We start from the raw sequence: 14,657 nt of genomic DNA on the forward strand, positions 1-14,657 counted from the left end.
ATATTATAGTTGATAGAGCTTCAAATAAACAGAGTGCTTCAGAAAATATTTCTTTTGGTTTTACGCTTGTATTTAAATAGGTAAAATTACAATTGTGATAAACAATCAATGTTTAATATTAAAATAAAACTCAAATAACTTTTTAAAATGGTTTTATTGCAGCATTTGTTTCTCCCATTACATACGTACGATTGTTCTTATTTGATTGGTTAGTGAAAAGAAAAGCAACCCAGAATAAAATGGACAAATAAGAACACTGATATTACAAACATTTACAGCAGAAAGCATAGAACGTGTGTTATGGACATTCGGCTAACTTGTTGGCGAGACTCAATGGTTCACAACCTAAAGATATTTTTACCAACATCAACCTCCCTACAGATGACCTACGTGCAGTCATCCCTTCCCTCGTTCAGAGCGACCGTCCCGATGTTTTCTATGTAAGTTTCTCTTCAAAACAATATATACGTATACACAGTTTTAAAAAAATAGTTTATTTGTTTTGAAATCGTACACTAGCTGATCGGCATAGCCGCAAGTTGGGTTGTTGGACATCACGGTGTAAGTGGAGAAAACACTAACCGTGATAACGAATATAAAGGTATGCAAAAGAAACTGCACATATTACAAACATGACTACATTTTAAAAATCACTATTGTAATTGTCCTTTTTGCGTTGCAGTGTTAACTGGACATTGAAATGCAGCGTCCTAACAGGTCTTCACGTAGGTTACAAACAGCCCACCCATTCTTTTGGTATATGCCTACAGCTAGTCTTTTATTTGAGACTTGCGAAACTTACACTCAGGTGGCAGAAAAAGTCGGCGCAGGTTGGATTTAACATCACACCGATAAAGACAAAAGTACTGAAGATTAACGCCATCAGCACTGGAGGGTCACACTTTGTGAAGTCCCCTTGGATGAAAAGCAGTCCTTTACCTACTGAGGTAGCGTTGACGAACATCGGGGAAGAACAGATACGGATGTTGCCTTCACACAGTAAAAGAATATCTGGACTTCCAGTGAGCTCTCCTTGTTCATCAATATGTGCCTGCTCAACTTTAACGTAAAATCAGTGTTGTTGTATTAGGCGGAGACTTGGAGGATGAAAAGGACGACCATTGGTAAAGTCCAGAGTTTTAAAACAGCTGCCTCAGACGAATACTCGGGATCAACTATCCCCACACCATCACCAACGTTCACGTATAGGAAACGGCAGGGTAAATTTCCGCTGAAGAAGATATTAGGAAAAGAAGATGGATATGGATAGGGCGCACACTACGCAGACCGTCAACCAATATCGCCAGGCAGGCATTGAGATGGAACTCACAAGGAAAGCGCAAAAGAAGTCAACCAAGTAATACCTGGTGATGGGACATAGAAGCGAAAACCAGAAAGATAGGCTTTACCCGGAGTCAGGTTGAGAAAATGACAAAGGACACTTGAAATCTTTGGTTGGCGGTCCATACCCCAGCAGGGGTGACGGGCAGTAATGTGATATGATGATGAACTTAAATTAAAAGGCTAAGTAGAGTTTAGATAGCATTGTTTGCCTGATTAGGAAATATAATCTTGCCTACTTGATTTTTTTTAAACAATTACGGTACAGGAAAGACGATTGTTGTGTTTTGATCACATGATCAGTCGATCTATTTATATAATACCACTGTCAACCAGTCAGTTTTTTTAAACTACTGCGGCAACAACCGTTGAATGAAAAACCCGAACACTCGACGTTATTTCTAAAAAACATGTCAAACTTAACTGAGTGTAATTCTAAACAGGAAATACGAAGCAATATGCCTCCCAAACAAACTACAACAGCCCGAACCAGAGTTCATGGTATCGAAATTTTGCGAGATCCAGTCCTAAACAAAGTGAGTTCTTCTACTTCTTACCTTTGCCTTTATTAAAATTTAAGCTACTCACTCTCAATAGATTCTCTAGACTCTTGCTACTTCTCACCCGTCTTTTCTTCTTTAGACTAGATTCTAGATTTAGAATCTAGATCTAGATCTATATGTTTTAAATATTTTTATCAATATCTTTCCTAATAGTAGAATCTAACTAACTATTACTAATATTATAAAAAAAATAGCCTAACTTACTAAACTTAGTAACTAATTTCTCGAGAGAAGACTAGTCACTATGTAATACTAATATGTATGTACCGGTTTAGAATAGATTAGCATTTCGGTTTTAGTTTTAGACTTAGACTCAATACATCTGTCCTAGATCTAGATTAGATCTAGACTTTCTCTAGAGCCTAATCTAGTATCTAGATTTCTAGATCTAGCATCTAGATTTCTAGATCTACCTCCTACAGTCACTTCACAAGACTAACTATAAGACACTAGATTTTTATGAGTTAAATAGTAATTTAGATTTGATAAATGAAAATATTTTCCATGTTTAGGGCTAACTTACATTTTTATTCAAAACCCCAATTCAACCAAACCTGGGAGCTTCAATGATGTCAAAAGGTGTTAGTTTTTGTTAAAGTTGGGGGGGTTCTGGCAAATGGTGACGAAGTGCGGCAATGCGGGATCACAAAATAGAGTGACACCTAATTTGACGTCCCCTAATTTTAACGGAAAGACCTATACACTAGTGATTTAGTATGCAGTAATCCCTCGGTCATCGCTGGTAAAGGTTAGTTAATATGGGCCCAGAGCCGGCCGCGATAAGTAACAAAAAAAAAAACCGCGAAGTAGCGTTACTGTCGCATTTTTAGCATAAGTACAATCATTTGTGTGTGTATAAATATCAATAAGTGTATTATAAGTGTTTACTGCTTATAAAAGACCACGATCCTCAAGTCTGGCCTTGTTTAAAAATATATGACCATCGTGTGAATAAGATTTTTAAGATATCTATCTTTTTGTTTGTAAAGGAAACGCTTGATGAACACGCAGATGTTGTGTATTAGCCGACTGAAGTAAATATTTGTAACCTTAATTATGTTTTTAAATTCCATTTATTTACGAAATTTAAGAACAACTTTATCAAAACGATCCGGCACGCTGTTTGTATGTGCCTAGCTGTTGCCGCACCCAATGACTTGCTTTACCGAACTTTGACCTACTAATCTTGTAACTGTTGAGGAAAATTTTGATGCAGAGACTAAGTTTCAGTGGAACATTTTTATACTTATCTCAATCAGATTTCCGCGTCTTAAAATACACAACATCTCTAAAGCGAAGTCATGTATTTGTCATTAGGGATCTATGATAAACCCGGGGGAAAAACAAATAACTTGGCTACTTCAGTCTAGCTGTAAAGGAAATGTCTATTTTTAAAACCTGCTTTGTCATTGTGAGGAGTGATTTGAATTGTACCACGGCACATATAAAGATCGTATATCACAAATAAGCTGCCGGTTAGATGTTTAATTCAATAGCCTGGCCTATTTTTTTAAAATTGGATCGTGGATAAAACTGCCATCTCAGCACGTTCTTTTTAAAAACCTCAATGTACTATGTAATGTAGGCTAATGTTGCACCATCGCAGCCCCCCCCCCCCCCATTTCCAGCTAACCCAAACAAAGCTTCAGTCTAGATCTAGATGTCGCTTTAATGAACGATTAGAGTAATGCGTGGGTGAAGACACTACAAACGCCTATTTGTTTATTGTCAACCGGTTCACTAATGTTAGGACTGTTTAATGTAGCCTATTATTTACTTTTACGCTAAAGACCATGTACCACAAAAACCATGCCCCTCAAAGATCATGCGCCGTAACGATCAAGCACCACAAAGATCATGTCCCACAATGATCAAGCACAGTAACGATCATACACCAAAAAGATCATGTCCCGCAATGATCATGTCCCACAATGATCATGTAATACTCAAATTATGTTTCTCATATAAAATGTCGCACGTATAACATGTAACACATATATCTTATGCAACACAAACGTCGTCCTCCAAAAAACCATGCCCCACAAAGATCATATACCAAAAAGATCAGGCCCCATTAAGATCATGAAAAAATATGCCATACAAAGATCACGCTAGTACTATGCATGTAAAAAGCTGATATACTCGACCAATCTCTCACACAGACGCTGTAGCACTGGGCAGTACACACGAAATCCTTCTTTTGTATTACCTGTTGATGGTGTTTAGCCTACCCAGATTACACACTAAAAAGATCAGGCCCCATTAAGATCATGAAAAAATATGCCATACAAAGATCACGCTAGTACTATGCATGTAAAAAGCTGATATACTCGACCAATCTCTCACACAGACGCTGTAGCACTGGGCAGTACACACGAAATCCTTCTTTTGTATTACCTGTTGATGGTGTTTAGCCTACCCAGATTACACACTAATAGATAACCGATAGTGTGCATCTGTTCACACATACTTGTACATACAGATAATTAAACGTCGGTGTAGTTAGTTGCTTTAAACGAAGATCACTTGTATTTTATTGCTAGAGTTACCTAAGAAGAATAGCATCTCCTGAAAAGCTGAATTTTAAAATATAGATCTATAACGTGTATTCTTCTACTTCGTTTTTTACTCTAATATTGATGGGTATTTCATCCAACACTATTAAAAATGACGTGTCAGTTTGTTATGTGCCATATGGTTCGCTGACTCCGACTACAGCTTGATTTACTTTCTGGATTTGCTTTCATGGCCTCAGAGTTTCTTCCATGCAGCCCCCCACCCCACCCCCACCCCACCCCACCAAAACGTCTACCGCCCTTTTCCCCTCCCCAAACGAAAAAAAAATTAAATAGAAAATATATCATTTTCGGTGTCCGCCTCTGACCACACAATTTCTGTACATTTTGAGATTTTACCACACAATCTCCGTAAATGTCCAGAAATGGCGGTATAGGTCTAAGAGAGGAACTCAACGTATTTTTGGCTAATATCACATTGACATATTTGATCCGATTAATTGTATCACATTCCTCACTTCCTACGTATTACGGTCAGATCGACACTACTCGCGGTTTTTGCATTGCTACTACATGTTGCTTGAGAAGAAACCATGTAAAGCCTTGTGTATAACAAAAAATCAATAATTTGCTTGGTATTTGTTTGTTGTTCAAGTTCTAGTGCAATATAATATGGTATTCAAGTTAAACGGTGAACATTTATGTGCCTAATGCATCTTATTTGTATGTTTTTGTGTTCAATACAAAAATAAACAACACGTTTAATAATGACTTGATTTTTCCCACAATGACATCATATCCGGTATGTTTGACAGGGAATGGCCTTCACGTTAGAAGAACGTCAAATGCTCGGCATCCATGGACTCCTGCCCCCCGCTCTGCTGGACCAGGACCAGCAGGTGTACCAGATCATGCAGAACTTCCACCGCTGGGAGAACGACCTTGACCGCTTCATCTTCATGCAGGGCGTGCAGGACCGCTCGGAGAAGCTCTTCTACCGCGTCATCACGGAGAACGTCGAGCTGATGATGCCCATCATCTACACGCCAACGGTGGGCCTGGCCTGTCAGAAGTACGGCATGATCTTCAGGAAGCCCAGGTAATCTCTTACTTGTAAGGGGTGAGGTAATCTCTTGTGGGGGCCAGGGTGAGGTAATCTCTTGCTTGTGGGGGTAAGGGTGAGGTAATCTCTTACTTGTGGGGGCCAGGGTGAGGTAATCTCTTGTGGGGGCCAGGGTGAGGTAATCTCTTGCTTGTGGGGGTAAGGGTGAGGTAATCTCTTGTGGAGGTAAGGGTGAGGTAATCTCTTGTGGGGGTAAGGTAATCTCTTACTTGTGGGGGTAAGGGTGAGGTAATCTCTTACTTGTGGGGGTAAGGGTGAGGTAATCTCTTGTGGGGGTAAGGGTGAGGTAATCTCTTGTGGGGGTAAGGGTGAGGTAATCTCTTGTGGGGGTAAGGGTGAGGTAATCTCTTACTTGTGGGGGCCAGGGTGAGGTAATCTCTTGCTTGTGGGGGTAAGGGTGAGGTAATCTCTTGCTTGTGGGGGTAAGGGTGAGGTAATCTCTTGTGGGGGTAAGGTTGAGGTAATCTCTTACTTGTGGGGGTAAGGGGTGAGGTATTTCTTGTGGGGGTAAGGGTGGGGTAATCTCTTACTTGTGGGGGTAAGGGTGAGGTAATCTCTTACTTGTGGGGGTAAGGATGAGGCAATCTCTTACTTGTGGGGGTAAGGGGTGAGGTATTTCTTGTGGGGGTAAGGGTGGGGTAATCTCTTACTTGTGGGGGTAAGGGTGAGGCAATCTCTTACTTGTGGGGGCCAGGGTGAGGTAATCTCGTGCTTGTGGGGGTAAGGATGAGGCAATCTCTTACTTGTGGGGGTAAGGGGTGAGGTATTTCTTGTGGGGGTAAGGGTGGGGTAATCTCTTACTTGTGGGGGTAAGGGTGAGGCAATCTCTTACTTGTGGGGGCCAGGGTGAGGTAATCTCGTGCTTGTGGGGGTAAGGATGAGGCAATCTCTTACTTGTGCGGGTAAGGGGTGAGGTAATCTCTTACTTGTGCGGGTAAGGGATGAGATAACTCCTACTAAGTGTAAGGGGTGAGGTAATCTCTTACTTGTGGGGGTAAGGGATGAGGTAACCTGCTCGTTGTAGTGTCTGGATAGGGTAAATGACGCTCTGGAATATTTTAACAATAATCCTCTGAATTGGTTATCTGTTTACCTACTGCTACTCAATTCATCTACAGCTCAGTCAACACCCTCTGTGGTCAACACCCTCTGTGTAGCAAACTACCTCCGTAGTCAACACCCTATGTAGTAGTAGTAACACCCTCCGTAGTCAACGCCCTTTGTAGTCAACACCCTCTGTAGTCAACACCCTCTGTGTAGCAAACACCCTCTGTAGTCAACACCCTCTGTAGTAACGCCCTCAGTGACAACAAAGTAGAAACTCGTCTTATTGATCTGCTGGAAATGCCGTATGGTTTGTTGCGTAAGAGTGGCAGTGGGAGAGATGATGATGTAAGGTTATAGAAGAACACCAGCGTTCATTCAATCTTTCTGACAAGAGTTAGTTGTTTACAGTAGTCTTTCATTACATCACTAGCCCTAGGTAGTAATTGATGAGGAAGACTGATATTTGCTTAGGAGATCCAATGCTATGGCCCAGTATAGCTTGTACTAAAACTGGATGGTGGGTAGGTTTACGTAACGGGGTAGGTGGTAAGACTAGCGATGGTGCTATGGTTAGGTTTACTTAACGGTGTGGATGGTAGGCCTAGCGATGGTGCTATGGTTAGGTTTACTTAACGGTGTGGATGGTAGGCCTAGCGATGGTGCTATGGTTAGGTTTACTTAACGGTGTGGATGGTAGGTCTAGCGGTGGTGTTATGGTTAGGTTTACTTAACGGTGTGGATGGTAGGTCTAGCGGTGGTGTTATGGTTAGGTTTACTTAACGGTGTGGATGGTAGGCCTAGCGATGGTGCTATGGTTAGGTTTACTTAACGGTGTGGATGGTAGGGCTAGCGGTGGTGTTATGGTTAGGTTTACGTAACGGTGTGGATGGTAGGCCTAGCGATGGTGCTATGGTTAGGTTTACTTAACGGTGTGGATGGTAGGTCTAGCGGTGGTGTTATGGTTAGGTTTACGTAACGGTGTGGATGGTAGGCCTAGCGATGGTGCTATGGTTAGGTTTACTTAACGGTGTGGATGGTAGGCCTAGCGATGGTGCTATGGTTAGGTTTACTTAACGGTGTGGATGGTAGGCCTAGCGATGGTGCTATGGTTAGGTTTACTTAACGGTGTGGATGGTAGGCCTAGCGATGGTGCTATGGTTAGGTTTACTTAACGGTGTGGATGGTAGGGCTAGCGGTGGTGCTATGGTTAGGTTTACTTAACGGTGTGGATGGTAGGCCTAGCGATGGTGCTATGGTTAGGTTTACTTAACGGTGTGGATGGTAGGGCTAGCGGTGGTGCTATGGTTAGGTTTACTTAACGGTGTGGATGGTAGGCCTAGCGATGGTGCTATGGTTAGGTTTACTTAACGGTGTGGATGGTAGGCCTAGCGATGGTGCTATGGTTAGGTTTACTTAACGGTGTGGATGGTAGGGCTAGCGGTGGTGCTATGGTTAGGTTTACTTAACGGTGTGGATGGTAGGCCTAGCGATGGTGCTATGGTTAGGTTTACTTAACGGTGTGGATGGTAGGGCTAGCGGTGGTGCTATGGTTAGGTTTACTTAACGGTGTGGATGGTAGGGCTAGCGGCGGTGCTATGGTTAGGTTTACGTAACGGGGTGGCTGGTAGGCCTAGCGATGGTGCTATGGTTAGGTTTACTTAACGGTGTGGATGGTAGGGCTAGCGGTGGTGCTATGGTTAGGTTTACTTAACGGTGTGGATGGTAGGGCTAGCGGCGGTGCTATGGTTAGGTTTACGTAACGGGGTGGCTGGTAGGCCTAGCGATGGTGCTATGACAGTTTGAGAGGGTGGTGGAAATCACTGATTAAGTTTGTCAGATTTTAAATCATGTAACAAGAAAACGATATAGAGTCGGGTTCCATAGGACATGTGGAATGACCAACTGCTACTGACAGAGAGATCACGTGACAAATGACAAGTTCCGGTGCAGACTGTCAGTCATTAACATGATTAAACAGTTATTGGCCAGAGCCAGTGTTAAGAACACGGTCGATCAGATTCCTATTTCTCGAAAAATTTATGCGTTCCCCGGCATCTGGGAAGGGGGGGGGGGAGAGTTAAGTTTTACGTCCTCGTTAACTTGACACAACATAATATATTTCAACAACTTCCCCCTATTTATCAGTGGGAAAAATATTTAAACATTAAATATGTCGGTGATCGATTATTTATCAAACGCGCATCTAAGAGTGTGTGGGTGGATGGGGGGGGGGGGGGGGTGTTGGTAGGCACGATGTGTGATGTCCGGAGATTCAGACGTTGTGGTGTGTAACGACGCCGTTCAACCACTGTTAAAATATTTGAAAACATCCATGCTAGGCTGTGTTGAGGTGGGAGCCGCTACATTTGTCCACACACAGAAACAGCTCTGTCATTTGTACACCGAGTGTGTGTTGGTGAACTTTAACCCCATTGTCCTGGTGTTGACTGTCCTCGTTGTGACTGTCATCGTGGTCCGGGTGCTGACTGTCTGGAAGACTTGTCTGGAACATACCCGGTAAAACCGGTCTGTAGGTAAAACACGGGTCTGTTGGATCATGTCGGTAAAACACGGGTCTGTTGGATCATGTCGGTAAAACACGGGTCTGTTGGATCATGTCGGTAAAACACGGGTCTGTTGGATCACGGCGGTAAAACACGGGTCTGTCGGATCACGTCGGTAAAACACGGGTCTGTTGGATCATGTCGGTAAAACACGGGTCTGTTGGATCATGTCGGTAAAACACGGGTCTGTTGGATCACGGCGGTAAAACACGGGTCTGTCGGATCACGGCGGTAAAACACGGGTCTGTCGGATCACGTCGGTAAAACACGGGTCTATTGGATCATGTCGGTAAAACACGGGTCTGTTGGATCACGTAGATAAAACATGGATCTGTTGGATCACGGCGGTAAAACACGGGTCTGTTGGATCACGGGGGTAAAACACGGGTCTGTCGGATCACGGCGGTAAAACACGGGTCTGTTGGATCACGGCGGTAAAACACGGGTCTGTTGGATCACGTAGGTAAAACACGGGTCTGTCGGATCACGTCGGTAAAACACGGGTCTGTCGGATCACGTCGGTAAAACACGGGTCTGTTGGATCACGGCGGTAAAACACGGGTCTGTCGGATCACGTCGGTAAAACACGGGTCTGTCGGATCACGTAGGTAAAACACGGGTCTGTTGGCTCACGGCGGTAAAACACGGGTCTGTCGGATGAATCGCGTCGGTAAAACACGGGTCTGTCGGATGAATCACGTCGGTAAAACACGGGTCTGTCGGATCACGGCGGTAAAACACGGGTCTGTCGGGTCACGGCGGTAAAACACGGGTCTGTCGGGTCACGGCGGTAAAACACGGATCTGTCGGATCACGTCGGTAAAACACGGGTCTGTCGGATCACGTAGGTAAAACACGGGTCTGTTGGCTCACGGCGGTAAAACACGGGTCTGTCGGATGAATGACGTCGGTAAAACACGGGTCTGTTGGATCACGGCGGTAAAACACGGGTCTGTCGGTTTACGGCGGTAAAACACGGCTCTGTCGGTTTACGGCGGTAAAACACGGCTCTGTCGGTTTACGGCGGTAAAACACGGCTCTATCGGTTTACGGCGGTAAAACACGGCTCTGTCGATTTACGGCGGTAAAACACGGCTCTGTCGATTTACGGCGGTAAAACACGGGTCTGTTGGATCACGGCGGTAAAACACGGGTCTGTTGGCTCACGGGGGTAAAACACGGGTCTGTCGGATCACGTCGGTAAAACACGGGTCTGTTGGATTACGGCGGTAAAACACGGGTCTGTTGGATCACGGCGGTAAAACACGGGTCTGTTGGATCACGTAGGTAAAACACGGGTCTGTCGGATCACGTCGGTAAAACACGGGTCTGTTGGATCACGGCGGTAAAACACGGGTCTGTTGGCTCATGGCGGTAAAACACGGGTCTGTCGGATCACGTCGGTAAAACACGGGTCTGTCGGATCACAGCGGTAAAACACGGGTCTGTCGGATCACGGCTGTAAAACACGGATCTGTCGGATCACGTCGGTAAAACACGGGTCTGTTGGATCACGTCGGTAAAACACGGGTCTGTCGGATCACGTCGGTAAAACACGGGTCTGTCGGTTTACGGCGGTAAAACACGAGTCTGTCGGATCACGTCGGTAAAACACGGGTCTGTCGGATCACGTCGGTAAAACACGGGTCTGTCGGATCACGTAGGTAAAACACGGGTCTGTTGGCTCACGGCGGTAAAACACGGGTCTGTCGGATGAATCACGTAGATAAAACACGGGTCTGTTGGATCACGTCGGTAAAACACGGGTCTGTCGGATCACGGCGGTAAAACACGGGTCTGTCGGGTCACGGCGGTAAAACACGGGTCTGTCGGGTCACGGCGGTAAAACACGGATCTGTCGGATCACGTCGGTAAAACACGGGTCTGTCGGATCACGTAGGTAAAACACGGGTCTGTTGGATCACGTCGGTAAAACACGGGTCTGTCGGATCACGTAGGTAAAACACGGGTCTGTCGGTTTACGGCGGTAAAACACGGGTCTGTCGGATCACGTCGGTAAAACACGGGTCTGTCGGATCACGTCGGTAAAACACGGGTCTGTCGGATCACGTAGGTAAAACACGGGTCTGTTGGCTCACGGCGGTAAAACACGGGTCTGTCGGATGAATCACGTCGGTAAAACACGGGTCTGTCGGATCACGTCGGTAAAACACGGGTCTGTTGGATCACGGCGGTAAAAGACGGGTCTGTCGGGTCACGGCGGTAAAACACGGGTCTGTCGGATCACGTCGGTAAAACAGGGGTCTGTCGGATCACGTCGGTAAAACACGGGTCTGTCGGATCACGTCGGTAAAACACGGGTGAAATGCTAGACTGGTATATTACGTCAGGGGTCTCCAAACTTTTCAGTCCGAAAGCCGCATTAATTATCAAATTTCAGTTCGGGGGCCAGTTTCTTCCGGGCATGTCTTTGATTTTTCTGGGCAAAGTTCCTCAGCCATCACCAACAAACGTTTTTTCCGTGGACAAAAAGATCTCCGCGGGCCGGATGAGAGGACCTCGCGGGCCGCATCCGGCCCGCGGGCCGTAGTTTGGAGACCCCTGTATTACGTCATACCGGTTAGCAGTGTTTCTTCCAGGCTTTTTTCTTGGGGGGAAAGGGGGGGGGGCTGAAAGAAACTGCCGGTTAGGTATGCGAGCCTGTCAAGCCGTGGTCTTAATCAAGTTGTCGTTAACAAAGTCTGGGCTGCGGTTTTATTGGCTGATTGCATCACACGTCTGCTAGTTTTATTGCATCACACGTCTGCTAGTTTTATTGCATCACACGTCTGCTAGTTTTATTTTAAAATAGTAAAAAGACGTTAAAAAATAATCTGCACATTACGCTCATGTCGTTTTGGAAAGACTAAGGAGTTGTAATTGTCTGAAGAAATCTAGACTATGAGTTTTACAAGAAGGAAAGACAAGGCCTACTTTGTCAACTTCGCTGACGATGACGGTCTAGTCCCTCACAGCCCGTACACTTGGGTGACATCAGGGCTCTGCTATAAAAAGGCATGTGTGGGCCAGGGTACATCTAACGACGCCACTGCCTTCTTCCATCAAACCAATTTACATTAGCTTTAACAAAACAATGGAAACTAATTGACCGCGCGGATAGCAGTTGTTGTTTTGGTGAACTGATTAAGTTGTATCCAATTAAGGTGCAGTAGTGAAGTGACATTTTATTAAGTCTTGGATACTAAAGCGACATTGTATTATTTTATAATCTTGCCTTAAAGTAGTGTTTGTTTTAAAAGGTCACTGACATTAAGGCAACATTTTAAAGTGTCGACTCAGCAAAACTCAGCTGATTGTTGTGCTCGCTTCATTGATTTTCGTCACCCGTGGCATCACGTCCTCGCCCTACAGTATAGTTATACATCTAGTCTGTCTCTCGCTCTCCACTAAAGCTTCTCATCCAGTTAGTTTCCCAATCTCTAAAAACGTCTTTACTGACACCTCACTGTAGCATGTAATTAATCACGTTAAAAAAATCCTTTTCAACGAACATTGTATTTGACTCCAATAATTGTATCTCTTCATAGAAATGACCAGCTGTCAGTAGCGTAACGTTTACAATTTCATCTTTGTAAGCACTTTATATTGGTAACCTATGTGCAGGCCTATTATACAACTCCATCATTCTACCTTAACACTAGCACAATGGTGTAGGCCTATGATACAACCCCACCACTGTACCCTAGCACCATTACAATGGTGTAGGCCTATGATACAACCCCACCACTACCCTAGCACTAGCACAATGGTGTAGGCCTATGATACAACCCCACCACTACCCTAGCACCAGCACAATGGTGTAGGCCTATGATACAACCCCACCACTATACCCTAGCACCAGTACAATGGTGTAGGCCTATGATACAACCCCACCAGTACGATAATACCCCACCACTCTACCCCAGCTCCAGTACGAGCTATCGATAAGTCACACAGCAGTTAGCACGTAGGCTACTGACTGTCTCAGTGCGGCGTCTAGCTCGATGGCTTTTAATACTTCATCACCTTGAGTCGTCGTCTTTGTGGGGTTTTTTTTCTCTTTCTTTGTGCAAAACAGAACTTACTCAAGCATTACGTCTTTTTATAGACCACTCCCCTTCTTACACACATAGACAAAACACAACCGCCTACACAAGCCCAACACAACTGCAGCCAATAAAAAACTTTAAGTCACGACCTAAAGAACCGAACTAATTATAATTTTTTATAGGCTGCCTAGGTCCTCTATGAATAAAACATCGATAAAAATGTCTCTAAGTGTACTTGTCCAGTTAAAACGTTCGCCTCTTTAATCCCAGCTCGTTAATCGCCCGTTAAATGAACCAGATGTCGTATCTCTAATGCTTTTGGCAGGAAGATTGTAACCTGTCACGGTAGCCAGTGGATGAATTAGCGTGCTAAGTATCAGATTCTACCTGTGTGTGTGTTTAAACACTGGTGACCGATGGGAACACCCTTAAGGGCGTCCTACACGATTTAATCCCCACCGTTGGGTTGTGAATGCACTCTAGGGGAATGCACTTGTGGTCGTTTGTGTCTGTAGGTGTCAGATCGTGTAGGTTAGCATTTCTTTCCGGTGTGAGGTCATAAGACAATAGGAGCCAAAAACTGTGGGTGGCAATAACTTCTCTTAATCATGAGCTATTTCTGGCATCAACAAAATCACCTAAACATAACTTCTGCGGGTCATTAACAATCTCATTTAATCTTAAGCTCTGTAGCTTTATTTAGCATCAGCAAGCTTAGCCCCCTACTTAATCATAAGTTCTCTAGAACATCAACAAACTCAATTTTAAGCACTGTCAGGCTACAACAACCTCACTAAACCATAACATAAACACTAGGGAATAATCTCTCTATACTCTAACCACAGCTTCATTATTTCCTAAGTTTATTCAGCACAATACATTAATTTGATATTTGATATTCTTTTTCTTTCAGAGGCTTGTATATCACAATTCATGATCTGGGCCATGTCTATGATATACTGTGTAACTGGCCAATAGATGATGTGAAAGTAAGTTAGTTTTCTTAGTTTATATACACATAATCTAAATCTATTTATTGCAAACAGTTTTTATATAGATCTTATTTTCTACTTTGGGATTAAAATATTTAAAGATATCAAAGCATTATTTTCTGTGCTGTATCAACTCTTTCAATTTTCAATAAATCTAGCAGCCATTGTAGAATATTTTAATGTCTATTGAAATGTATAAGTTTGACTAGGGTTGTTTAGCAGTAGAAACTATTTAGTGTCCACTTGTTCCAGGCTATTGTGGTAACAGATGGAGAGAGGATCCTGGGCCTTGGTGACCTGGGGGCGTACGGCATGGGGATCCCTGTAGGCAAGTTGTCTCTCTACACTGCCTGTGCTGGCATAAAACCCCAGCACTGTCTACCAATCACTATTGATGTCGGCACCAATAACACAGTAATGGGCTTTGCTTAACATCATTCTATTCTTAGACCAATCCATTTG

At 44.0% G+C, this 14,657-nt stretch overlaps 1 protein-coding gene across 1 annotated transcript in view; it reads left to right on the forward strand.

Annotated features, from left to right (window-relative positions):
* Positions 1-1,639: 1,639 nt before the first annotated feature.
* Positions 1,640-14,657, forward strand: part of LOC131940035 (NADP-dependent malic enzyme) — a 20,309-nt gene continuing 7,291 nt past the window's right edge. The window contains exons 1-4 of the mRNA XM_059298573.1: positions 1,640-1,877; positions 5,236-5,519; positions 14,117-14,192; positions 14,448-14,609. Of these exons, the coding sequence (XP_059154556.1) occupies positions 1,752-1,877; positions 5,236-5,519; positions 14,117-14,192; positions 14,448-14,609 (648 nt within the window). The 5' untranslated portion in view covers positions 1,640-1,751. The remainder of the gene's footprint in view (positions 1,878-5,235; positions 5,520-14,116; positions 14,193-14,447; positions 14,610-14,657) is intronic.

The sequence above is a fragment of the Physella acuta genome, unplaced genomic scaffold, assembly GCF_028476545.2.
Source record: "Physella acuta isolate Inbredline_101_S28 unplaced genomic scaffold, ASM2847654v3 ptg000308l, whole genome shotgun sequence".
NCBI lineage: Eukaryota > Metazoa > Mollusca > Gastropoda > Physidae > Physella > Physella acuta.